Source organism: Erpetoichthys calabaricus, chromosome 2, assembly GCF_900747795.2.
Source record: "Erpetoichthys calabaricus chromosome 2, fErpCal1.3, whole genome shotgun sequence".
Lineage (NCBI taxonomy): Eukaryota > Metazoa > Chordata > Cladistia > Polypteriformes > Polypteridae > Erpetoichthys > Erpetoichthys calabaricus.
This window is the reverse complement of record NC_041395.2, coordinates 85,635,938-85,663,646: the sequence shown is the minus strand read 5'-3', so window position 1 is coordinate 85,663,646 and position 27,709 is coordinate 85,635,938. Positions and strand designations below refer to the sequence as shown.

The window sequence follows — 27,709 nt, the reverse complement described above, 5'->3', positions numbered from 1 at the left end:
ACAGAATTTATATTAAATGTACAAGTCAATCAAGTGAAAAAGCTTTAAATATACAGAGACTAGTATGAAGAGTTACAGGTATAAATAAATGGAAGAAAAAATGCATCATATATTTCTTTTGCTGCTGCTGGCTTATCAGCATTTATCAAAAGGCATAAATTACTCCTTGAGTACTGAAAAAACTTTAATATCTTGTGAATTACCCTTTGTAAAATATATTTATAAAACTATATTAGTCTTTGTAAAATATAATGTAGTTATACGATTATAGTATAACACCTCTTATTCAGAAAAAAGAAGTAATAACATGCAAAAAGATCCACAAAGATACAGATGTCTGAATACAAGAAGCAGAGATTTCAATAAGGAGATGCTTCAATCATTGAAACACATAAGACAAAAGATATTTTTTCCCTTTTTTGGGGTAACAATGTTAAAGTAGATTTTTCTGTTTGAGAACATGTAATGTAAGTGAAAGTTTTCCACAACTGCCCAAAGCTTTAATTGTCAATTAATGTTTAATAGGAGAGCTTTTAAAAAGTGTATGGAGGTGGAAAAGTTGACCTCACTGTAACTTCATTGTAAGGCATTGTCACAGGTACATTCTCCAGAATTGTACTATATGGTGGGTTCTGCACAGGAATGCCTGCAAGTTCTTCATTTTGCCTGGTGTTAACTACAGTCTGAAAGAAAACAGAAAACAAAATTTAAAGGATGCTAAGAATTTTGAAAAAAGACTAAATTATCCACATAAAATATTGAATAAAAGGTCAAACATGATGGTCAAACTTATTTATAATTATATGAAATGAGTCACAAATGTGACTATGGAGCTGCCTTTACTAGGAATGAAAACAAGGAAGCACAGAGGGGAACTAGAATCTCAAGTCAGAAAGTTAATATATTTGTCCATTTCCTTTTAAGTAAGCCTCACTGATATTCATAAAGGAAAGTCTTCATGGCTTAACTCGACTAACCAACCCAACAAAGTATCACATAAGGGCCTTCTGAGAGAGAGAGCAAAAAGACCACATTAGGAATATGGATTGTGCTTTGCAGTTTGCTTTTGTGACTTTGAATTCTGGAACATTACATTTTTAGCCAGTAAAGGGGATAAAATGAATGGATCCACCATATCTTTCTGTTTGTGTTTTGTAGCCTATTTACAACACTCTGTGCAATGTGGAATATTGGCTTACCGTTTCTGTGTTTCCACAGGTTGCATTGTATCCAACAATTGCTGTAATTAAGCTCACCCAGAGTTCAAGTACGGTAAAAATCAGTAGAACGACCTTGAGTCCTTCTCCAGTGCTCTAGGGAAATAACAAAAACATACTGTGTACACTACATTATAAATTGTATTGCTAATGAAACCCACAATAAACAGGAGGCACTAATGCTTAAGACAAAACAAATATACTGTTATAATTCCCCCATCACCTATTGCTTGTGAAATCCAGCTTATAAACAAAGGACATGTTTAATGCTGAGAAAGGAATTGTTACATCACTCATTTTCTATAAGGAAACATACTCTAATATGATTGATTACAACAAATAATTCTTGGAAGATATTCTCCATAAATCAGTGAGTGGCAAATTTGTTTGAATCACCTGTTTACTTGAAGTTTTCATATAATTCATTGCATTAATCACTAACGACATAATACATGACTATGATATTTTTCAAAAATCTTAGATTGGCACAAGGAGATCATAATCTGGTATTTAGCCAACAGTCAGATTGTGGTACAAGGAAAGCATTTGCTTAAAGAAGCCTATTGAGCCTACCATGTCTTGTGCCGAGGAACAGAAAGGCTTCAGTTTGTCAAGTAACATATGAGTAGTGCTAAACTACAGTTGTCACAAAATGTAATTGATTGTACATTGTTACAGAGTTCCTGTTACTGGACTATTGGCAGGTTAACGTGACTTACACAGGGTCACATAGTGAGTTAATGGATAGACAGAGTGGACAGCTTTCTGTCATATTTACACATATTTAAAATAATTTCTTTGTTATTGTATGCTCATTGATGTTGGTTAGAGCTTTCATTTCTTTTTGACAATGCTCTTAAGTCCTGTCACTCACAAGCAATGTTACCTGCTGCCATATAATTAAAGGACCTAAAGTGTCTTTTCACCAGAAAATAAGGTAAAATAATTATCAAACACTATGCTAAATAAAAAAATAGAAATTTAGATTTTCAACTTTGTTTTGTACTTTTGATAATTAGGGTTGCCTTGCCCTTTTAAAATAGTTTCTGGTTGATTACTAGTTCTTTTCATTGTCATTCTCTTCATCCTGTTACTTCTCTTTGCCACTCAAACTAAACTGATAAACATAATCTTGTTAAATCATTGTTTTTTCATGCCACAGTTACTACCCCATAATTTTATACCCACACAATCCACATTGAATTATTCATAAAAACAGTTAGCGTTCTACAGCTGGCATCAATCAAGCATCAAAGCTTTTCTTTGTCTTTGAAGTCTTTCACTTTTTATCTAATTAACTGTTATTCTTGGATTTTTATTTATTTCACACATTAATTTCTGAATGATTTCTGACTGTCTGTTTTAGTCCAAGTTCACTATCACTATTCACATTGTCAAATGTTGACTGTTTATTGATTGCTTTTATTTTTGTTAGGTGAAAAAATATTATGCTTCAGATGTTTTATCAAGTATGTACTTTTTCTAGATCAGGTTACTCATCTCTGGTTCCAAGTGGCTGCAGGTTTTTGGTTTAACTAAATTAGAATCAATTTATTTACTACTAAAACATTATGTTTTTTAGGCTTAGTTTTAGTTAACTCCTTTTTATGATTTAGAACCCTTAATTGTCTATTTTAGTTTTAAGCTTTCAATTAAGGTTTTAATTGTTGCCCATCTACTTAACCAGCCATCAGTTAATAATGAGGTATAAATGACAGAGGACCCACCAGCTGTCCAGTCAATGTGCTTCCATTTAAACCTATGAATGTGCTTCATGAAGTAAGTGTGTTGATACATTTGCTTGAAATAAATGAGAGAGAAGGGAAGGACAAAGAGATTCTTATGGGTAATGTTCTCAGAAAACAAAAAATCTACAACGTGGTAAAGAATTGTCTTGGAAGAATGAAAGCACTAACAAGGAATATAATTAAATACCAAGTTTCATGATCTGTTAGGCCTGGCTTCTAATTCTGAAAGTGGTTGGAATGAAAACTAGCAGCCACTGTGAATCTCCAGGTCCTTAACTAAGCACCCCTATTCTAGATGGTTTGGAAGGGCTCTCATTTTGTTGTAGTGTTAGCATTGTCAAAAATGTCAGTTTTAAATATCCATATACAAAGACAGAATACCTTGTTATCCATGGTCAATTCACAAAAAAAAGCAGAAGGTTAAAAGGAAAACATGAATATTTTAAGTCTAGTTAAAAAAAGATTTTACTGTTATATATACTGTGGCTTTTTAATTTGGCTTCAAGAAGAAAGTGCATCATAAAAACAGTTTACATTCTCAATGTATAGTCATAAACAAAACTTACCTGGATTGTGTTTCCAAGATAACCATCAGAATTAAAATTATAATCATAATTGTAAGTATAATTATAATTATCAATATCTTCTAAATTGTAGGTAGAATATTGCAGATCAATGGCGTATATGATGATTCCAATGGAGCTAAAAATTGTGCTGATAATGTTCATGGCTATGACTGCCTTAACCTGAAAACATACAAATATTTGTCAGTGATTATATAATTTTGGCTCTTCAAGTAGCTTCAGGTTGTAGTTACATTTAACAAATTATATTTGGTCATGTAACTTTTAATTGCACTGTTGCTTTTTAAAAAGTATTTTAGACAATGCACATGAAAAGCATTTGTTAATTGAATAAATATATAATTTTGATTATGTGCACATTATTTTGTGGTATTATGTTAGATTAAACATGACATACCTGCACATAAATTGTATTTATGTAATTTATTTTATTTGGATTTTATAAGATACATGTAGCACGTGAGCTAATAAGTTTGGCAAGTATTGATACAAGTATATTTTACCTCATTGAACCAATGTTAATTTCTTGCAGCAACTTTTACAATTAAATATTTATTTAAAAAATGAACAATGTTACCAATTAAATAAATCATCTTGTAGTTATATTCAATAAATACAATAAAGCTAAAAGAACATAATTGTAATTGAGCAAAGGAAGATTTAAGTGCCCGCAATAACCCTACAAAAAATGAAATGTCATAGATGACATTCATAGAGGGTTCTGTTTTTGGGTCTTATACCCATTACATTATTTAGGTCCACGAAGAGGAATTGCATCCTTTGAATAAGTGAAAGGGCCCAAAAGCAGTCACTCGTATTCAACACCCAAGTGCCAGCATATAGGAAGCAATTTGCAACTGCAGAAATGCCTACAAGTACAAAAGTTGGTATTATGTCTAAAGATCTTTGATAAAAGGAATATAAAATTGGGAAACAGTCAATATGCCTAGAGTTCACATCACTTGTTAGGTGGTACTACATGTTTGTTATTTTGCTGTTTTTCTCCCTCGTCATACTTATAAATTGTAAATCAATGTAATGCTCAGTTTTGATGTACTCTGCATCTTGATTACCTATTATTGAAGGAATTGCAACAGCTTTATATCTCTGTATTATAGTAATAAAATCCTGGGACGAGACGAGACTTTTTAGCCTTGGATGAGACGTGACCTTTTCAGAGAGATACTTTCACAAGACTTTGTGCCAAGAGATTTAACCACACCCGAGTAGATGACAAAGTAGAACATCGTAAAGAATTCAAAAATGTTGGTGTGATACACATGCAGAGCAGGTTAGAGATAATGAAAGTACTCAAATTCAAGTCTCAAAAAAATGATAGTAATGATCGCATTAGCGCAAACAAACGGAAAATATTACTTGGTGAAATAACGGAACAGAGAAAAGAGATCGAAAAGAGATCAAATACAGGTGCTGGTCATAAAATTAGAATATCATGACAAAGTTGATTTATTTCAGTAATTCCATTCAAAAAGTGAAACTTGTATATTAGATTCATTCATTACACACAGACTGATGTATTTCAAATGTTTATTTCTTTTAATGTTGATGATTATAACTGACAACTAATGAAAGTCCCAAATTCAGTATCTCGTAACTGTGCTGGCTTTTTTAGATGTTCTTTAGTAAAGTCCAATCTAGCCTTTCTATTCTTGAGGCTTATGAGTGACTTGCACCTTGCAGTGCACCCTCTGTATTTACTTTCATGCAGTCTTCTCTTTATGGTAGACTTGGATATGGATACGCCTACCCCCTGGAGAGTGTTGTTCACTGGTTGGCTGTTGTGAAGGGGTTTCTCTTCACCATGGAAATGATTCTGCGATCATCCACCACTGTTGTCTTCCATGGACGTCCAGGTCTTTTTGCGTTGCTGAGTTCATTAGTGCTTGCTTTCTTTCTCAGGATGTACCAAACTGTAGATTTTGCCACTCATAATATTGTAGCAATTTCTTGGATGGGTTTTTTCTGTTTTCACAGCTTAAGGATGGCTTATTTCACCTGCAGGGAGAGCTCCTTTGACCGCATGTTGTCTGTTCACAGCAAAATCTTCCACATGCAAGCACCACACCTCAAATCAACTCCAGGCCTTTTATCTGCTTAATTGATAATGACATAACGACAGACTTGCCCACACCTGCCCATTAAATAGCCTTTGAGTCAATTGTCTAATTACTTTTGAGCCCCTGAAATGAAGAGATTGTGTTAAAAAAATGCTTTAGTTGCCTCACATTTTTATGCAATCGTTTTGTTCACCCCACTGAATTAAAGCTGAAAGTCTGCACTTCAACTGCGTCTGAGTTGTTTCATTTAAAATTCATTGTGGTAATGTACAGAACCAAAATTAGAAAAAAGTTGTCTCTGTCCAAATATTTATGGACCTAACTGTATAGTCACAATACAGGTTTATATGAAATAAAAACTCACTTTTTCTCTTTGAACATGATGCTGCTTCCTTGTTTATTGATAATTATTACTATTTTGCAACATCAACAGCTGTTAAATATAAATTTAAAAAAAGATCTATCCCCAAGTTGTAGGCCTATCCTATGGTGATTTGAGCTCCAGAATGATCATTGTTCATACTCAAGAGTGTAATTCAAAAATGATCTGCATTGCATTTACTTACAGTAACTGAATTCAAAAGTGCACCATTTATGAACTTAGAAAGTTCTGAGATAATTTTGAATTTACTTGGTCCAGTGGTGGACAAGCTTCTGAATATCTTCAGAAAAAGAATCATTCAAGGCACATACAGTACGAGCTGATTATTGGCTAGTTTAAAGAACATAACAACAAATCTGGTAAGGCCAGTACTCCATGAAGGATAATCTAGATGTTGTATCTGCAGTATAGGGATAGACATAGTCATTGTAATAGCAGAGTGCCTTTTGACACTTGTCCTCTAAACAAACAGAAAGATGAAAGGATCTTAATACTTACACGACAAGGATGTAACTTATTGGCAGCAAAAACAGAGAGGCTTCCAGAAATTATGTACTGTAGAAAGATCAAAGGCAAAAGTGATTGTATCATTTGAAGAAAAACCGTGTACAGTAAATTTCTTCCTGATAATTAAGTGACAAATTACTGCAAAGGAAAACATCTTCAAATTAAGTATAATACTGAAGTGATGCATTAACTTTACACCTCAGTATAGTTATTGGACCATGCACTGATTCAGTTCCCAAATCTGACTGTTTAGTTAGTTATTTTTACTGATCCAATTTTAGCTTTTAAAAACAATAATAAAAATAGTATTAGCTAGCACAGCTAGCTCAAAGCTCAATATAGATGTGTTGATATCAGAGTCCAATCACTGTCTATGTAGTCCTTAGACTTTCTATTCTTTGTCTATGTTTTTTATTCCAGGCATTTCCATTTCAATCTACATGTCAAAGAAGTATGGGTTAGGATAATGATGACTAGAAACTGGGTTGTTATAACTAGGTGTTAGTTTGTGTGTTGGTGGTACCCTATGATGGGACCTGTAAGATCACATCTTTTACATCTTTTATTTTTGGCCCTTTGCAATCCTGTACTGATAACACTGTGTTCAGAAAATGAATAAATGGAAGATTCTTCCCTAAAAATGCAGTATAGCAAGCTTTACAATCAAATAGCTCTTACAGATAAATGCATTTATTTATATTGTGGAAAGCCAAGTCATTTAATAAAAAATTGAACACATAATCAGCAAATGGTGGGATTCTCTGTCAAAATGATAATGAATGGTGACATCCATTCAGCAAATGGTGGGATTCTCTGTCAAAATGATAATGAATAGTGACATCCATTCATTTACCTGTTAATTGATTTCCTTTTTAAATTTAACTCACTTATTTCAGTGCAGTTTCGGGGTTCAGTACAAAACAGGAACTAGCCCTGGACAGTATGACAGATTACAGGACTTGGCTATTTATACCAAGCCAGTTTAGAGACAACAATCAACCTGAACATATGTGAAATGGAAGGTGCAGAAATAGTTAGAGAAACTCCTATATGGACACAGGCATAAAATATAAAAATCTAATATGAAATGTCCAGATTTGAACCCAAATACCTAGCCACTCAGAGGGCAATGATCTTTATGTCAAGGGTCCACTCAAACATTGCTGTACTCATATCAGAAAATCCAGTGTTTGCAGGAAAAACATGCCCCACATCACTACATGCCCATTCTTCCCTGACTCTCCAAAGCAGGACTTGAGATGCTTGTCTACTTGCTTGAAACAGAACTGTCTTCATATAGGAGGATGACACTAATTGAGTGATTAGAACCATGAGAGATACAGGTTTACCCAATACCTAACAAAAATGTTAAATTCATTAATAATTGCATAATGGGTAAAAACATATAGAGTGTGACATACTCTTAGTCACAATAACTGTTATACAGCATAATTTAGCATTTATATTTGAACACATATGACTTCATATTTGCAACAGGAAAATTATGTCATAATGCTTTAGACACTATTTCTTTATTTACATATTTAAGCTGAAGTGAATATTGTCTAAATTGTCATGAACACTCCACACAGGTAGTCATTTCTCCTCTATTGGCTATCAAAATCTTCTTCTAAATACAGTTTCTGCAAGAAAACAGAACAGAAGTACACACAAGAAAGACACAGAGTTAGTAATCAAACAAACTCATAAACAATGATGGACAAGCTGGGAAAGAATGAAAAGATTTCACTTCATAGTGTACGGTATGTATAATTTGTATGTGATTTGAATGAGGGAGAGAGACAGGGAGATAGTAGACAATACAAAAAGGCAAGACCTGTCACACAAGCAGGAAACATTGAAAATCCAAGTCCTAATAGTAAGATCTTCTTGGAAATACCTTTCAGGTTCTTAAATACCACAATCCCTACTAATAGTTTTGGAACTCTATTGATACCATAGCATTAGAACACAAATTATCTTTATGTTTGTTCTGATTTATTGTGCCTTTTAAGTACATCATGCCTTAAGCCATAAATATTAAATAATAATAATTCTTTGCATTTATATAGCGATTTTCTCACTACTCAAAGAGCTCAGCAATTGCAGGTTAAGGGCCTTGCTTAAGGGCCCAACAGAGCAGAGTCCCTTTTGGCATTTATGGGATTTGAACCGGCAACCTTCCGATTGCCAGTGCAGATCCTTAGCCTCAGAGCCACCTCAATGGCTTCTGCTCTTACTTTTTTCATTGTAATAATCAGATGCCACTACAGTCATAATCTGAACTCTTTTTTTTAATTAGACAGCCCAGTTTTGCTCTCATTCTATTAAATTAGGTATACATAAGAATATATGCTTACTCCCATAAGATGAGAGATGTCCACTACTGACATAAGTGGAAAACATACCTAATCTTAACTAATGAAACTGGATTTCAAGGGAAAAAAAGAGTCCACTTAGGAGAAGTCTTCATATGAGGTAGGATCCTTCAGGGCTGTGTTCACTGACTGGTTTTTGCTTTAATTTACATTACTAACATTGATTTTTACATAATAAACTTGTGAAAGAGGAACCGTGTGTATCATTGGTTTAAAGGATTTGTCACATTCTGACTAGCTAAGGGAATTAAATCTCTTTATGACAGAGACAATTGTGTGGAGTCTAAATCTAGGACTTCAGTTCTCTCAGACACATTAATAAATTTGGTCCAGTACAATCTTCCAGTTAGATATTGAATCACATCCTCATTTGTGGAAATTAAAGACTCATAGGAATTTGGAGCAAGTTATTTAATTAAATAGTTAAGGCAAAAATCTTGACAACTTTCCAAATATTTTGGTATGACTTAGTTATTGTTTAATTAAATAGATCCGATGGACTGAATAATATCTTGTGTTGTCAAATTTATAATGTTCTTGAGTTCTTATTGCATAAAATAAGGAAGAGGGGAATAACCACACACACAAAAATCAAAACCTATCAACAGTGTAAGGGCCTGCTAGGACAAGTATTAGGGTCCCTTTTTAATTTTGTGCTGTGTTTTGTTTTCCAAGTGTACCTGCTGTTTTTCTCACTTCTCACATGTTTTTTGGTTTTTACTTTCTATCTGTCCAAACTTTCTCTCTGTCATAGTGCAGTTATTCCCTTCTTCCTAAACACAGAGCTAAACAGCACCTTCCTGTGCTTTGAATTTAGGATCATCTCTTGAAAGTATTAGAATGATCAGGTCAGTGTGCAAACTAGTGTCTCCATGCCCATGAACCCATTTAAAGTAGTTGGCATTCAAGGGTAAGGCCAGTCTTGCTCCTACTAGTTCTTGCTACTGGAAATTTTTGAAGGACACCCTTATCCTGTAGTATAGGAAAAGCAGTTTGACCTTCCTGATGTCCCATATATTTTCCATGAGCCCCACAACCTAAGCATACATATAGCTTGCAGTCTAATTAGTGACTTTCCCTCCCCTCTGTTCCTTTAGCTGTGTCTACAGCCTTTTTGTAAGATATTCTTTCCTCTTTCAGGCTGAAAGATTAACTCATGGTTTTCTGTAAAACATGAAAGACAGGTCAATGAGACACTCTAAATTAGGTAGGGCACCTCATAAGAATATACAATACCAGTAACACTGCACTGCATGATAAAGTGCAGTGAATACACTTGACTTGAGCATTCATAGTGTTCATACTCTCTGTGTACGTTTAGCATTCATTTGCTCAGAGGCTGATGTGCTTGCTGTTTCCTGAGCAGCTCTTCTTTTATCCACCCTAGTGGTCCACTTCTTCTCTTCTTTCGTCGGCATCTTTTCATGTTAAAACTGATTAACTCAGTGTTTGTTTTGCAATTACTTATTACATTTTCATTAATTTTTCACTTAAGCTAGCATTTAAGTCTTCAATCTGCCTCAAGAATGATTTAAGATATGAAGAGGTAGGGGAAGTTATGGCGAAGGTGGTATGGATGAGAACGGCGCCCTTATGCATTCACCACACGGCCGCCCTGCTGGCTGCTGCCAAGAGTTGATTCTACAATAAAATAAACATAAAAAGAGGATTAACCTTGGAGGTCAATCATCACCCTGAAAGCGGAGAGTAGGGGTCACGTAGTATATGTGTACCAAATTTCAGGTTAATAGGTTAAACGGTTTGTGAGCTATAGGTGATTTAAAATCCTGGACAGACAAATGAACAGCCACAGTAGCATATTATATATAAAGATATGATATATATGCATTTGAACAGAGCAACGGTCACAGTTTTTTAATCTTACATATCTGAAATACCTTTTGATGTACAGTGGAACCTCGGGTCACGACCGTAATTTGTTCCAAAACTCTGGTCTCAACCCGATTTGGTTGTGACCCGAAGTAATTTACCCCATAGGATTGTATGTTAATACAATTAATCTGTTCTGGACCGTACAAGCTGTATGTAAATATATATATGCTTGCTCGCGCACTCTCGCTCGCTCGTGCTCTCTCTCTCTCTCTCACTCACTCACTCGCGCGCTCTCTCTCTCTCGCGCTTGCAGCACAGGGAATGCACAGGGAGAGACTGAACACGTGTGGAAATCATTGGAGCGTACGAACCGCAAGGGAAACTGGCTTGCTCGTCACCTGAGTGTGTGGTCGTGAACAGATGCAAAAGTTTGGCGAACGTTTTGGTCGTAACCCGATTTGTACGTGTTTCGAGACGTTCGTGACCCGAGGTACCACTGTATGTACTTCTTTTAGATTACATAAAACAAAATTCAGTTCTTACAGGTTTTTAATATCTAAAAATTGTGAGAATTCAGCATGAAGGCAGAATCTTACCATGATACTAGGCCAAAATACAATTCCTGCTGTTGCAGCAATTGAATCATAAAATTCCAAGATTATCCCGAATGCAATACTTAACAGTCCAATCATGATTTGAACAGTCTGTAAAGAAAGCATAATAGTAAACATCAGGTGACAGACATTAATAAAGAAAAAGTCAAGTCTGTATTTAACAGAACAGGAAATGATAGTGTCTCTTTACTGCACTGTTCTTTATTTTTTTTTTATATTCTTTTGTTGGCAAAAAACTGACAATTTATATAGCACAAAAAAGGAAAAAAAATCTATCATTATAAAGACTTAAGTTAAATAAATGCAGTAGTGTTTCTGCAGTAAAGGCCACTGAGTCACGATTTTCTTTCTTAAAGATAACCAGAGCAATTTTTTAGAACACAAAGCAGTTCCATAAGGAATATAGCAAGAACAATACATTATGCTGATGAAGTTGAGTGTTATCTTGATCTCAACCCACCACTAAGGAGGACTGTGTGTCAGAAACCTTACATGTGCTCCATCCTGGTATGGAAATGACAGGTATGTAGAAAATATATTTTTTTCAATTATTTGCTGGCCTTGCACTGTCCAGAAATCTCCTGTCTGCACAGAGGTTAGTGCTGCTACCAGGTAACCCGAGAGACTTGTGCTTACATATGTCAGTGTGTGCAGTCTGCTTGTTGTTTCCATGTTATTCTGACTGGTACTTCTACACCTCAAAACCATTTAGATTATACATTACTTTGTCCCCTAGGGGAAATTAAAATTAGGGAGAAATGAATTAGGGGAAATTAGAGGAAATTAAAATTTTAGAAGTTACAAAAATAAATAAAGGCTCTCAGTTTACTTAACAGTTAAACCTATGTTGCTGTATTTCATCAGAAGATTACCATACCAGAAGGTATAACAATGATTTAATTAAGATTTGGCCCTACCAGAATTGTCATGACAAAAGAGCATTGAAAAAGGAATGAAATTTCATTTTAGTGGATTTACTGCTGGTATCTTTTTCAAAATATGACTTTTTAAAGTTCTTGCTGTTTAAGATGAGACCTTCTTGAAAGTCATTTTAACCAAGTGTCCCTAAGTGTACAGTCTGCATACATTATAGAGAGAAGGAGAAATCCATAAAAATGACCTGTACTTATTGCAAAATGCATGAATGCCTCCAAATATTTCAACACATGATATATGTGTTCTAAAACACATTAAGTATTAGAAAAGACAGAAATGCTACAAAAATACAGGAAAATACGAGTAAGAGAAATTTAAAGTAGTTGCTGCTCAGCTTGAAGATGTTAAGCAAACGTTCATAGCCCGTGTTGAAATAATTGAACAATTGGCTTCCACCATGAATGAAAAAGCAACGGCTGCAAAATCAGAATGCAAAGTGTTCATGGACAAACTGTCAAAGATGGAAGATAGATATAGGACGAACACCAGAATTGAAGTCTAAGTCTAAGTCCAAACCCAATGAACTATACTCTAAAATAACTGGAGAGGACTTTAAATTGGACATTGAGATCTCTACCGTATACACGGATCAAATGCCTCTAAACCAAAAAGCCTAATTGTCTGTTTCTAGAAACTACAAGCCAAACAAAATCTCATGTCCCTTCTCCGAGAGAAAGCTGAGATAATTTTTGTAAATAAGAGAGAAAGAGATTGATGCTATTTTTATTTTATCCCTTATACCCCAATAACTGTTAATGATAATATAACAATACGCTTCAGAGCTGTATCACATGGCAAAAATATGAAATCTATGTCAAAGTAATCGTATGTACTTTGTACTACTTTAACCTAAGACTACAAAATGTCAACAAAAGTTCAGAAGAAATATTTCCATGACCAAATAGTGAACTTTGTGAGCTGGAATGTCAAGGGACTCAATCATGAATTAAAGAGAAAGAAAGTACTCTCACACTTAACAAATAATATGCCAAGATAGTATTTTTACAGGAGACTCACTTATTAAGCAAAGACTAGTTTCGTTTGCAAAGAGAGCCTGGCCAAATTTTCTAATCTAGCAATACAAAGAAAACCAGGAGTGTGGGAATCTTAATACACAGAACTATTCCATTTGTAGTGTCAGGTGCAATTTCAGATTCTGAAGGGCGGTATATCATGGTGACGGGCAATTTATCTAATACTAAAATGATTTTGATTAATATCTATGTACCTAACATGGATGATAGACCTTTCATCCAAAATGTATTTGCATCTATCCCTAATGTAAACACAAAATTATAATGGCCGGAAACTTTAATTGTTTTAAATCCAGCCTCGGATAGATCCTCAGATACAACAGCGATAACATCTAATACTGCAAAGACAATGACACAGTTTGTAATCTCTAATCACTCTCATAACTTATTTGACCCATGGAGGTTCTTAAATCCTAACCTAAGTGCATACTCCTCACCAGTACATCATTATTACTCAAGAATTGATTGTTTCCTCATAGACAATATTTTTTTGCCCACTATCAAATCTTGTAAATACAACGCTATTGTAATCTCTGACTAGGCCCCTTTGATCATGTATCTTAAATTACTGCATCCTACACACTAATCTTGTAGCTGGCGTCTTAATCCACTGTCATTAGCTGATGACAACTGTACAGAGTTCATATCCAAGCAAATTGATTATTTTCTTGAGACAAATGCATCCTCAGAGGTCTCAGCAGGTATACTCTGGGAAACTCTGAACGTATTTTTAAGAGGACAGATTATTTCATATCTTCCTCTCAAAAATAAGATGGAAACCAAGAAAGTGTCAGAGTTAATCAGCAAAATTACCAAAATAGATCTAGAATACACCAGGTTTCCAAATGAGGCACTCTATAGGAAGAGACAGGTTTTGCCATCACAATTTAACCTCTTGACTACTAAAGAAACTAAACAGTTTATCTTTAAATTGTGATATTATTATTATGAACACGGAGGAAAGGCCAATAAGATCTTAGCCCAACAAATCCATAAGCAGGAAGTTTGTAATGTAATAACAGCAATTAACAACACAGATGGAGATAAAATTATTGATCATAAAATAAAACTGACACATTAAGAGAATACCATAAGTCTGTATATTACTCTCAGTTTAAAGAAGATAAGACCCAATCTAATGAGTTTCTTGATTAATTAGAGATACTACAGCTAGATACTCTTAGTGCTGTGGAACTGGATAAACCTCTGACACTTTCAGAATTACTAGATGCTACAAAATCACTTCATATTGGCCAAGCAGCCAGCCCTGATGGCTACCCAGTGGACTTTTATAAAAAAATTCTCAGATAAGTTAGCTCCATTATTATAAGCAACACTACAAAAAATTCTTCCTCAAACTTTCGCCAAGTATTAATTACAATCTTTACTAAGAAGAACAAGGATAACTTACTACAATGTGCATCATACAGACCAATCTCTCTTCTGAATAACAATGTTAAGATACCCTCTAAAGTTCTAGGCAGAAGGATTGAGAAAGTGCTTCCTTCTGTAATATCACAAGACCAAACAGGATTTATTAAAGGGTGACACTCAACTTCTAACCCTCGATGTTTGTTTAATATAATATATTCACTCATTATATCTAACACCCCAGAGATTTAATTATCTTTAGATGCAGAAAAAGCATTTGATATGGTTGAGTAGCACCTCTGCTCTTTGCAATCAGCATTGAACTGCAGTCTGTATACTTTTGAAACACATCAGAGATAAAGGGGATTTTCAGAGAAGGGCTTGAACAGAAAATATCACTATATGCAGATGATATGGTACTGTATATATCAGATCCACAAAATTTTGTGCCAGCAATCCTAAAAGCATTAGCATATTTTCAAAAGAGATCTGGTATTAAAATCAATTTGACTCAAATGTGCTTTTTTCAGTGAATTCTCTAGTATGTGATATCGGACTGGACATCTTCCCACTTGTCTTAGCAGATCAGTTTAAATATCTAGATGTAAATATTACAAGTAAATATAACGCTCTTTTTCAACAGAAATTTGCTGTCTACATGAAAAGAATTAAACAAGATGTAACTAGATGGTCTACCCCCCACCTTACATTAACAGGGAGAATCCACATTGTTAAGATGACCACCCTTACCAAGCTACTCTTCCTATTTCAAAGCATGGCCATATACAGTAAAAAAAATATTTTTTTAAGAAATTTGACTCAATCATATCTTCATTTATTTGGAATTCGAAACATCCACACATCCAAAAGGCAACTCTACAATGACCTAAAGCAGAAGGGGGTATGGCACTACCCAACCTTTAGTTTTATTACAGGGCTGTAAATATACAAGCTATAAAGATAGATAGATAGATAGATAGATAGATAGATAGATAGATAGATAGATAGATAGATAGATAGATAGATAGATAGATAGATAGATAGATAGATAGATAGATAGATAGATAGATACTTTATTAATCCCAATGGGAAATTCACATAAAATAATAAGAAAAAAAAAAGCGAGTCTCGGCGTGTTAAAATCCATGCCCACGTTGTAAAAGTAAGTGTGTCCAGGGAAGGAATCCACATAAAATAAAGTGGTAGGAGTGATCAATAAATAAAAATAGAAAAATAAAAGTAGAAAAGTACACATACATATACAGTCATACACGGAGCTGCTGAAAAGGCTGCCACTCACGGCGGCGCCGGATGCAATAATAAAGACCTGGACATTGACACACATTGATGAATATTAACAAGCAATAGAAATAAAATCTTGCAGTACTTCTTTATATTCCCTGCTCTGTGCTGAAGTTAATACAAACTACCATCATTACACTAAAGATCCAAATACCCTTCATTCTCTCAGAATATATAACCAATGTGGGAAGCACTTTAAGATAGAAAAGCTTTTATCTGTTGTACCTCTACATAATAACCACGTTTTTCCACCCTCTCAAACATATACTCTCTTCAATGTCTGGAAAATGTCCGGGATTAAAACACTTAGAGACTTGTACATAGGTAATGTCTTTACATCCTACGAACAGTTACCCTTCAAATACAACTTCTCCTCCACTACTTTCAAGCTAGAAACTTTGCTAAACAGAACCTGCCCAATTTTCCTCACCTTCCTCCTTATTCTATTCCAGAATAATTCATGATCAGTTTTAAAGACACAGATAGAATCTCTACAATTTATAAAAATATTTTAAAGTCTCTTCCTTTCAAAGACCCCAGAGTACATTGGAGAAAGGATCTGTCATTTAATATTTCAGAAAAGGAGTAGTAGGCAGCCATGCACTCGAGCTCTATCTTTTATCAAGTGCATTTAAACACTTTTAACATTGTTCAAAATGTTTCCATGGCAAGATTCAACCCATGAACATTGCAGTCTAACTCCAGCCTCACTGGGCCACATGTTTTGCATGCCGCTGAGACAGAATTGATGTCACAATCACACCTTACCTATTAACAGCTGTGTTTGGTGTACTCCCAGATGGCCTTAAAGTGGAGAAGGACAAACAAACAGTCTACTAGCACGTAGACTTATCTTGCTCAACTGGAAGAATCCCTCCCCACCACTCTTTTAAGTCTATAGGTAACCAATGTTCTATACTACTTGAAACTGGTTAAAAAATCAAATTCTCACTTAGAGGATCTGTTCAAAACTTTTTTAAAAATATGTCAGGATCTAATCAATAACATTTTAGAATAAGCTTCCATTTTGAAGAAAAGTATACCCTTATTTTCTTGTTCCTGTTATAGAGTAGCTTTGGTTGCTGGCTCCTCTCTCTTTCTCTTGGGTGAGGGTTGAATTTTGCTTTGATTTGTTAAATGTATCTTGACTGTATGGAATGTTATCTGTTTCTAACTATTAGGAAAGACTGCAAAATTAGAAATATTCATTAGTCAATAAACAAAAGATGGATTGGCAGCATGTTTTAAGACTACTTAGAAGATTATAGTGTAAGACAAAATTATTGGTAGAAATAATTTATATTTGAGTTACAGTGCCTATCCTGCCATATATGATTTTGTTAAAGACATATGAGGCATTTGGATTATATATAAACAATTATACTACTGAATGACTATTAGAACAACCCACAAAGAGTACTGAATATATTTAATAAGGTATTGCTTATTGTATATATATATATATATATATATATATAATTTCCTTTACAAAGCAAGATTTTGAATATTTAGATCTTGTAATTTTACACGGATATCACACAGAAATTCTGTTATTTTAAAACAAGACAGGTCTTCAGACTTAAATAAAGGTCATAATTTTAAACAGACTTACCCCCAATGCCTTTGGTTCACCTTTGAGAAACCTTTCTAATTGTTGTGACAACGAGCCAAAGTTACTTCCTTTTGTAATAGCATTAGCACGATCAGTATTATTCTGGGGGGGGACTTGAGTGATGACAAACATTCCATTAGCTGGGGTGCCTGATGGAATCATTTTCTTCAGTTGCTAATGGCTGAGAGAAACAAAACAACACAAGTTTATTGCAACAAGAATTATCTGACATTATTTATAAGTATAGTTCGGTCTGGGTGCAGGTTTATTATAGACACTGTTCTTCATGCCTTTTTCTCAAAATCACATACTGCATATTAGGTTTCTTTAAAATGGCCCAGCAAGAGTAAATGTAAGTGTGTATCCTTTTATGAATTGTTGTCCCATCTACATAAGGTTCTGGGCTTGTGGCCAATGCTGTCAGGATAGCTGTTTTTCCCACAATCTTGTGATGGCCTATACGAGATAGATAGATAGATAGATAGATAGATAGATAGATAGATAGATAGATAGATAGATAGATAGATAGATAGATAGATAGATAGATAGATAGATACTTTATTAATTCCAAGGTGAAATTCACATACTCCAGCATCAGCATATTGATAAAAAATAATATTAACTTAAAAGAGTGATAAAATGCAGGTATAACAGACAACTACTTTGTATAATGTTAACGTTTACTCCCCCTAGTTGAATTGAAGAGTCGCATAGTGTGGGGGAGGAACGATCTCAGTCAGTGGAGCAGGACAGTGACAGCAGTCTGTCGCTGAAGCTGCTCCTCTGTCTGGAGATGATACTGTTCAGTGGATGCAGTGGAATCTCCATGATTAACAGGAGCCTGCTCAGCGCCCGTTGCTCTGCCACGTATGTCAAACTTTCCAGCTCTGTGCCTACAATCGAGCCTTACCAGTTTGTCCAGGCGTGAGGCACCCCCCTTCTTTATACTGCCTCCCCAGCACACCACCGCGTAGAAGAGAGCGCTCGCCACAATTGTCTGATAGAACATCTGCAGCATCTTATTGCAGATGTTGAAAGACACCAGCATTCTAAGGAAGTATAGTCATATTGGTATGAAATGTTTTGCCTCTTTATTTAAAATAAGTTTTACTATTATCTGCTAATGCTTCTAAACTGGAAAAAAGTTATTTAAAAAAAATCTAAATCAAAACAAAAATAAATCATTATTAAATACTTTTATATTGTTCAATATAATTTTATTATATGCTATTTAATATAATTCTTAATGCTATTGAATGTATTGTGCTACTATATTATATATACAGTCATATGAAAAGGTTTGGGAACCCCTCTCAGCCTGCATAATAATTTACTGTACTTTCAACAAAAAAGATAACAGTAATATGTCTTTCATTTCCTAGAAACATCTGAGTACTGGGGTGTTTTCCGAGCAAAGATTTTTAGTGAAGCAGTATTTAGTTGTATGAAATTAAATCAAATGTGAAAAACTGGCTGTGCAAAAATTTGGGTACGTTTGTAATTTTGCTGATTTGAATGCATGTTACTTGCATGTTACTCAATGCTGATTACTTGCAACACCAAATTGGTTGGATTAGCTTGTTAAGCCTTGAACTTCACAGACAGGTGTGTCCAATCATGAGAAAAGGTATTTAAGGTGGTCAATTGCAAGTTGTACTTCCCTTTGACTCTCCTCTGAAGAGTGACAGCATGGGATCCTCAAAGCAACTCCCAAAAGATCTGGAAACAAAGATTGTTTAGTCTCATGGTTTAGGGGAAGGCTACAAAAAGCTATCTCAGAGGTTTAAACTGTCAGTTTCAACCATAAGAAATGTAATCAGGAAATTGAAGGCCACAGGCACAGTTGCTGTTAAACCCAGATCTGGCAGGCCAAGAAAAATACAGGAGCGGCATATGTGCAGGATTGTGAGAATGGTTACAGACAACCCACAGATCACCTCCAAAAATCTGCAAGAACATCTTGCTTCAGATGGTGTATCTGTACATCGTTCTACAATTCAGTGCAATTTGCACAAAGAACATCTGTATGACAGGGTGATGAGAGAGAAGCCCTTTCTGCACTCACGCCACAAACAGTCACTTGTTGTATGCAAATGCTCATTTAGACAAGCCAGATTCATTTTGGAATCAAAGTGCTTTGCACTGATGAGACAAAAATTGAGTCATCTGGTCATAACAAAGCGCTTTGCATGGTGGAAGAAGAACACTGCATTCCAAGAAAAACACCTGCTACCTACTGTCAGATTTGGTGGAGGTTCCATCATGCTGTGGGGCTGTGTGGCTAGTTCAGGGACTGGGGCCCTTGTTAAAGTCGAGGGTCGGATGAATTCAACCCAATATCAACAAATTCTTCAGGATATTGTTCAAGCATCAGTCACAAAGTTGAAGTTACGCAGGGGTGGGATATTCCAACAAGACAATGACCCAAAACACAGTTTGAAATCTACAAAGGCATTCATGCAGAGGGAGAAGTACAATGTTCTGGAATGGCCGTCACAGTCCCCTGACTTGAATATCATTGAAAATGTATGGGATGATTTGAAGCAGGCTGTCCATGCTCGGCAGCCATCAAATTTAACTGACCTAGAGAGATTTTGTATGGAAGAATGGTCCAAAATACCTCCATCCAGAATCCAGACACTCATCAAAGGCTATAGGAGGTGTCTAGAGGCTGTTATATTTGCAAAAGGAGGCTCAACTAAGTATTGATGTAATATCTCTGTTGGGGTGCCCAAATTTATGCACCTGTCTAATTTTGTTATGATGCATATTGCATATTTTCTGTTAATCCAATAAACTTAATGTCACTGCTGAAATACTACTGTTTCCATAAGGCATGTCATATATTAAAAGGAAGTTGCTACTTTGAAAGCTCAGCCAATTATAAACACATATCCAAAGAATTAAGAGGGGTTCCCAAACTTTTTCATATTACTGTATATGCTATATTGTGCTACTCTGGATAGTGTCATGTGATACCCATTGTGATGAGTTTTCTGCTGAGCAAAAAGAAGCACAGGTTGAATAAAAAAATGCATCGTAATTGCATTCATTGATAAGGCTTGCATTTGTGACAGTTTTATTTCCATACCTTTAAACTGCACAGTGACAAGGCAGCTAATGCTATTTCTGCAACGCTCAAGAGTGCTTCATTCAGCTCTCGGCTTCATTGCTGTTTGTGAATACAATGCATTTTTCCTACATGCCAAAGATGTGCAGGTTAAAGCAAACAGATAACTCAAAGATGGTCTGATGTCTGCCAATGGATTAGTGTACTTGAATATACTCTTTAATAGTCTGTTGCTTATCAAGGGCTGCCTCTCTAGGCAAACACTGCTCACAATGCTCTAAGTAACCAACCAGTTTCAGAAAATGGGTATATGACTATTCAGTACTTTTAGCTAGAAACATACAACATCCAGTCTCTTATCTTTATGTAAAGATAACTCTTCATAAAACAGCAAATTTATTCATGGTTTTGTTTTAGACAATTTTATGTCGGTACTTACTTTAAAACAGGACTACCTATGGACATAAATTAAGTGCAGCTATTTCAAAATGCAGCAGCAAGAATCTTATCCAGTTAAAGTAAGTGTAAACACATCCCACAGCATCATTACATTGATTACCTGTGTCAGTTAGAGATTATTTTAAAATATTCTTACAGTTCTGGCACTACCAGATATGTTCTGTTTGGTTAACTTTTGTAATTTTAACATGTAAATCTTAATACTTATGCAGCTACAGCTGCAGGAAACAGGAAGCCAATCTGACAGAAATTAGTAAGTGAGTGCAGCAGCAGTAGGCATGGTGCTTTTGTTATCACAGTGTTTGTTCTCTCAAACAATCCTTAGCCATCCTGCTTAGTTAGCTCTTGTGAAGGCATTCCCTGCAGGTTTTAACCTTTTTCTAGTTATATACTTTTTATTTAAGTAACTTTGGTCAGAGAATATTAAAGTAAATGTCATATTTCAACATGTAATTTTCTGAGCTTTCAGCTGCAAGCTCTTAGTTATACTGTAAATGCTGCTGTACTTACCTTAAGTTTGTATATGACTCTTATACAAGTACTTATTACTGTTTTGTTTGTATTTTAGGTGATTAAACATTCTCAACATCACTTTGTGGTTCTGGGAATTATTGCATAAAGGTGTTTAGCTTGGTGGATAACTGAACAGCAGATTCAGTGAGGCCAGTATACTTAGTCATATATAAAGCTCTGAATAATCTTTCCACTCCTTATATTTTAGAATGACTGACCCCTTATATTCCCAGTCATGATATTCGATCCTACAATGCTCGTTTGCTTATTATTTTAAAGAGCTACACATAAAAAAGTGGTGAAGCAGTCTTGTGCTGTTAAACACCAAAAATTTGAAATGCTTTACCAAAAGAGATACACCAGGCTAATATCATGGAAGACTTCTAAAAAATCTCCTAAAACCTTTTTAAAGTTGGCTAGGTAATAATATGTATTGCAATATCAAGTACTTCATACATTTGCAATCATTACTAAGCTTTGCTGTTCTTTTTACTTTTCCAGTTTAACACAACACTTTCATCTGATCAACGTACTCTGTGGCCTCGTGAAACTGGAAGGAATGTAGACATACCAGTCATTTAGGACACTGCGTCATAACAGTAATGAACTACATTAGCACATCTATTTTTGGTAGAATGCCGAGGGCTGGGTGAATCTTTGGACTTGGAACCCGTGGAACTTTTTTTTCGCCAGCATCCCACCAGATTACTGCTTGACACCCAGCATAAGAAGCCTGTAGATTTACATGCATAGCTAGGTTTCAGAAGGGAAGCAGAAAATTGCCATGTTTACATTCATAAATTTTTAATTAAATATTTTCTATAGTGATTCACATGTGATGGGAGAGAGTTACAAATTTTGCTAATAGTGTGTACTATGTGAGTTAAGTTAAATTGCATTCCTTCATTACACATGTGTAAACTGCCTGCCTTTTAATTCTGTAATACAGTACCAAATTTCTCATTTTTTTGTCATTATAACAGCTTCAAAGTTACAGTTACAAAGAGTTGTTTTAATGTCAGCAATGCTCATTTATCTACCTAGGGCAACAAACTGTTTTACACACAGCCTGTGTCATATGTGGCTGCTGGCTTGAGACACAATGCCTAAAACAAATGCGTGATAAAAAAAAATATATATAACAATCTGTACTATATTTTTGCAGCAACTTGTAAAGGGTGAATAAAGAGAAACTGAATTTACTGTAGTTTTGTCCTGTTTGTTATTCGTTGAGTGTTGACTCCCACAGCACTCAAGCTAGCATCCATTGCCAGTTGATCACACCATTTATATGCACAGAGACTCCTGTTTTTTTGTGAAGGACTGTGTTTTTAAGCGTCACATTAATTTGAAGGCTGCCATTTTCTGTTGCTTATTTTAAGCAGCTGTTCATGAGTTGCAAGCATCACATGCTTTTCATATGCACAGCAAGCAAAAAAGTAAAACATTTGATACTAACGGTATGCAGTATCCAGAATATTTAATCTATGCTCGGATATATACTATCACCCCTAGAGGGCATAGCAGAGCCCCAAACCCCAGATACAACTTCACCCACACAGGTCCCAGGTTCAAGTATTTTTTATTTGACAAAATACTTTGAACATACTTGTTTGTGTTCCACAATACAACTTTATCTTTTTCTTTCTTCTCTACTCCTACTTAGTGAGCTTTGCCCTACTGCACTCCCAACTCTGACTACTATGGGGATACAGGGCAGTTCCTTTTCAATCTAAACCTGGGAGTACTTCCAGTGCAGCGACACTGTCACCAAGAAGTGCTCTGAGGTCAGGCAGAGATTCCCTAGGACAGGATAGCAACCCTCTGGCAGCACTGAAATATCCCAAAAGAGCCTACATTGCGACTACAGCTCCCATGTTGCCCTGCAGGTGCACAAATGAGAGCTCTATCAGAGGGATGCTACCACACAGTGTACTAGGGGAAGACATCTCAGGGAAGCCATCTCTTACTGTCAATTCATTGTGATGGCCTCTTGTCCATCTTCCTGGAACCACCGTTCACAATACAATACTTATTTTCAATATGAGGATTCAATGGTTAATATTTGGCTAATTTGGTAGCCCTATTGCAGATTTGTTTGTTCTGTAATAAAAGTCAAAATTGAAACACCAGTTTGTCCAGACACACATTTTGGAAAACACTAGTCTACACTCAACCCACAATGTTTTCTTATTAAAATATATCTGAAGAGTTAATCAGCTTAATTTTGGTGATAATAATGTTTAACATGTGAACTTGTTATGGTGTACTGACAGAATTAGGTCCATAGATAATTATTTTAGCGGTTGTTTGATCTTTGGTAAGGCTAAGCTGCGCTGTCCTTAAGCAGGAACAAGATCTTTGATGTGTGTAATACATAGATATGGAGTAAATCTGATTTGTACATGTCTAGTGGAGCAGTCTCATCATCTCAGACTTACTTTAAAATGGAATTATTTGTATCTATTGTCAGAGTGTTTAAATCTTTCTTAGAAAGATTATGTATTCAGTAAGGATAGTCTCCATTGTGGCAAAAATATTCTTCTCTAATGATGATGCTGAGATCCATTTTATGCTCTTTGAAGCTGGTAGAACAACATTGTTATGAAAAGTATGCATTCTCTTTTTAATTCACTTGATTGCCATGGTTGATGACTTTAATGACACCTTTGAAATGTGAAAAGTTATTATAAATGTTATTTCATGCTTTAAGTTAAGCAGAAAACTGGAATTTCTGGATTTACCAGCAATTATAGGCATTTCAAAAGTATTTTAATATTGCTTTGTGCAAAGGCTGCCAGCATTGTTCTGTCTCACATGTCACTTATTTTTAAATAATTAATAACAAAAACATTTGGCAACTGTGTTATGCTGGCACTACACATTTTTAAACAATGTGCCATTTATAAATGAGGATATTACTTTAGTCCAGGACTTAATTTTCTAAATCTGCTTAGTCTAAAGATACAGTCTTGAATTAAGGGATGATATCATAACAAGGCAGTGTTGGGCTGAAGACAGGGCCTACTCCTTCTGCAGATACTAACATTTTGTCAACTAATGTAGCATACATGTTTCTGTAATGTGGAGATAAGACCTAATAAAAAGCTTCATACACACACACACACACACACACACACACAGGAATGATGTGTAAAATTCACACAGCTATTAGACAAATATTTGAAGTCTCTTGTACCTGTAAAGCTTTAGAGGTAATCATTAAGTCACCAAGTGAATAAAATGGCATGAGATCATAAATACTGAATAATAATAATAATAATAATAATAATAATAAATAATAATAATAATAATAATAATAATAAAAGCATTTATCATTTAGGTTGGCTGGCTCTGTTCACTACATTACATACAGTGCATCCGGAAAGTATTCACAGCGCATCACTTTTTCCACATTTTGTTATGTTACAGCCTTATTCCAAAATGGATTAAATTCATTTTTTTCCTCAGAATTCTTCACACAACACCCCATAATGACAACGTGAAAAAAGTTTTCTTGAGGTTTTTGCAAATTTATTAAAAATAAAAAAACTGAGAAATCACATGTACATAAGTATTCACAGCCTTTGCTCAATACTTTGTCGATGCACCTTTGACAGCAATTACAGCCTCAAGTCTTGTTGAATATGATGCCACAAGCTTGGCACACCTATCCTTGGCCAGTTTCGCCCATTCCTCTTTGCAGCACCTCTCAAGCTCCATCAGGTTGGATGGGAAGCGTCGGTGCACAGCCATTTTAAGATCTCTCCAGAGATGTTCAATCAGATTCAGGTCTGGGCTCTGGCTGGGCCACTCAAGGACATTCACAGAGTTGTCCTGAAGCCACTCCTTTGATATCTTGGCTGTGTGCTTAGGGTCGTTGTCCTGCTGAAAGATGAACTGTCGCCCCAGTCTGAGGTCAAGTGCGCTCTGGAGCAGGTTTTCATCCAGGATGTCTCTGCACATTGCTGCAGTCATCTTTCCCTTTATCCTGACTAGTCTCCCAGTTCCTGCCGCTGAAAAACATCCCCACAGCATGATGCTGCCACCACCATGCTTCACTGTAGGGATGGTGCCAGGTTTCCTCCAAACGTGACGCCTGGCATTCACGCCAAAGAGTTCAATCTTTGTCTCATCAGACCAGAGAATTTCCTTTCTCATGGTCTGAGAGTCCTTCTGGTGCCTTTTGGTAAACTCCAGATGGGCTGCCATGTGCCTTTTACTAAGGAGTGGCTTCCATCTGGCCACTCTACCATACAGGCATGATTGGTGGATTGCTGCAGAGATGGTTGTCCTTCTGGAAGGTTCTCCTATCTCCACAGAGGACTTCTGGAGCTCTGACATAGTGACCATCGGGTTCTTGGTTACCTCCCTGACTAAGGCCCTTCTCCCCTGATCACTCAGTTTAGATGGCCCGCCAGCTCTAGGAAGAGTCCTGGTGGTTTCGAACTTCTTCCATTTATGGATGATGGAGGCCACTGTGCTCATTGGGACCTTCAAAGCAGCAGAAAGTTTTCTGTAACCTTCCCCAAATTTGTGCCTCGAGACAATTCCTTTGACTTCATACTTGGTTTGTGCTCTGACATGAACTGTCAACTGTGGGACCTTATATAGACAGGTGTGTGCCTTTCCAAATCATGTCCAATCAACTGAATTTACCACAGGTGGACTCCAATTAAGCTGCAGAAACATCTCAAGGATGATGAGCGGAAACAGGATGCACCTGAGCTCAATTTTGAGCTTCATGGCAAAGGCTATGAATACTTATGTACATGTTCTTTCTCAATTTTTTTATTTTTAATAAATTTGCAAAAATCTCAAGTAAACTTTTTTCACGTTGTCATTATGGGGTGTTGTGTGTAGAATTCTGAGGAAAAAAATGAATTTAATCCATTTTGGAATAAGGCTGTAACATAACAAAATGTGGAAAAAGTGATGTGCTGTAAATACTTTCCGGATGCAGTGTAACTGCATTTTAAAAGAATATTCAAATTTTGCTAGACTTTGATTAGTACTGTACCTCAGCTTTAAACATGTTTCAATAATTGGTAATCACATATTTCATAAAACACTGATTTGTCCTCATAATTTTATAATAATCCTTTATAGGTATATGAAAACTATCCTTTTTATTTGTCAATATAATTATTCTGATTTTGTCAAACAAGTGCATTCATCGTTTTATAATCATTTAATAAACTGTGTAACATCGAAGTGAAAAGGTAAATTCCTTTACTTTTTGTGGGTTTCCCTCCACATCCCCAAAAACATGCCTACAATATTAGTTTACAGGCACCTCTAAAGTGATTACATGAGTGAGTATAATTTTTTTCTGTTATAATGACACCACTCCTGTGTTTTTACGATTTTAATTATAAAAATATATAGTAAGTGAAAACTGAAAAACGTGTTGTTAAGTCAAGACATCTAAGCAATTCATAAAACATGGGTCGACTGAAGAATGACGAGAAAAACTGTTTAAAAATAGGCTTATTGACCTGGTGAATAATTCTGCATTATTAGGTGCATATTAATTCTATTAATCATCTTTTTGTTAAGCAGTTTTTTGTTAAGCAGTTAAGTTTTCTTTTTAATACTTGGCTGTTAAACTGCAATTTACCGCCGCCGTAAACATTCTTTTTGAGACTTTCAAATGCATTTAATACTTGTTATATTTCAATAATAAGAAGTTTCTTTCTTTCTTAAAATGTTTCTCAAGTTCAGAGTTTACCTAATAAATCCTTCTTTAGCTTTGGGGGATTAGACACGATATGCAGACCTGGCTTGAATGTGACGAGTCCTCATGAACAGCAACTGGAAAATGCCAAAAGAGTCCGTCCATCATTTTCTAAGTCGCTTCGTTCTGAGTATGGTCGCGGGGTTCTGGAGCCGATTCCAGTTAGCATAGGGCGCCAGGTTGAACAAAAAAATATAGAGTTTACTTACCTCTGATGAAAATGAGGTGGAATCGCAGATACTCCTCTGTGCAGATAATTTGCTGCTCGACTCCTTCTAGACTTCTCACTTTTCTTTCTGCAATTAAAGAAACATGATAAGAATGAGGAAGCGGG

At 35.5% G+C, this 27,709-nt stretch overlaps 1 protein-coding gene across 2 annotated transcripts; it reads right to left on the bottom strand.

Annotated features, from left to right (window-relative positions):
- Positions 1-220: 220 nt before the first annotated feature.
- On the bottom strand, positions 221-27,709 carry LOC114642671 (membrane-spanning 4-domains subfamily A member 12-like). 2 transcript variants are annotated; one of them, XM_028791528.2, is made up of 7 exons: positions 27,585-27,709; positions 17,597-17,777; positions 11,324-11,431; positions 6,508-6,564; positions 3,532-3,711; positions 1,200-1,313; positions 221-683 (listed from the first exon to the last, which is right to left on the bottom strand). In XM_028791528.2, exons 2-7 carry the CDS (start codon positions 17,756-17,758, stop codon positions 534-536), a joined length of 771 nt encoding a protein of 256 aa, XP_028647361.2. In that variant the 5' UTR covers positions 17,759-17,777; positions 27,585-27,709; the 3' UTR covers positions 221-533. The 2 variants fall into 2 exon arrangements, with proteins under 2 accessions (XP_028647361.2, XP_051778430.1); XM_051922470.1 differs by lacking the exon at positions 11,324-11,431.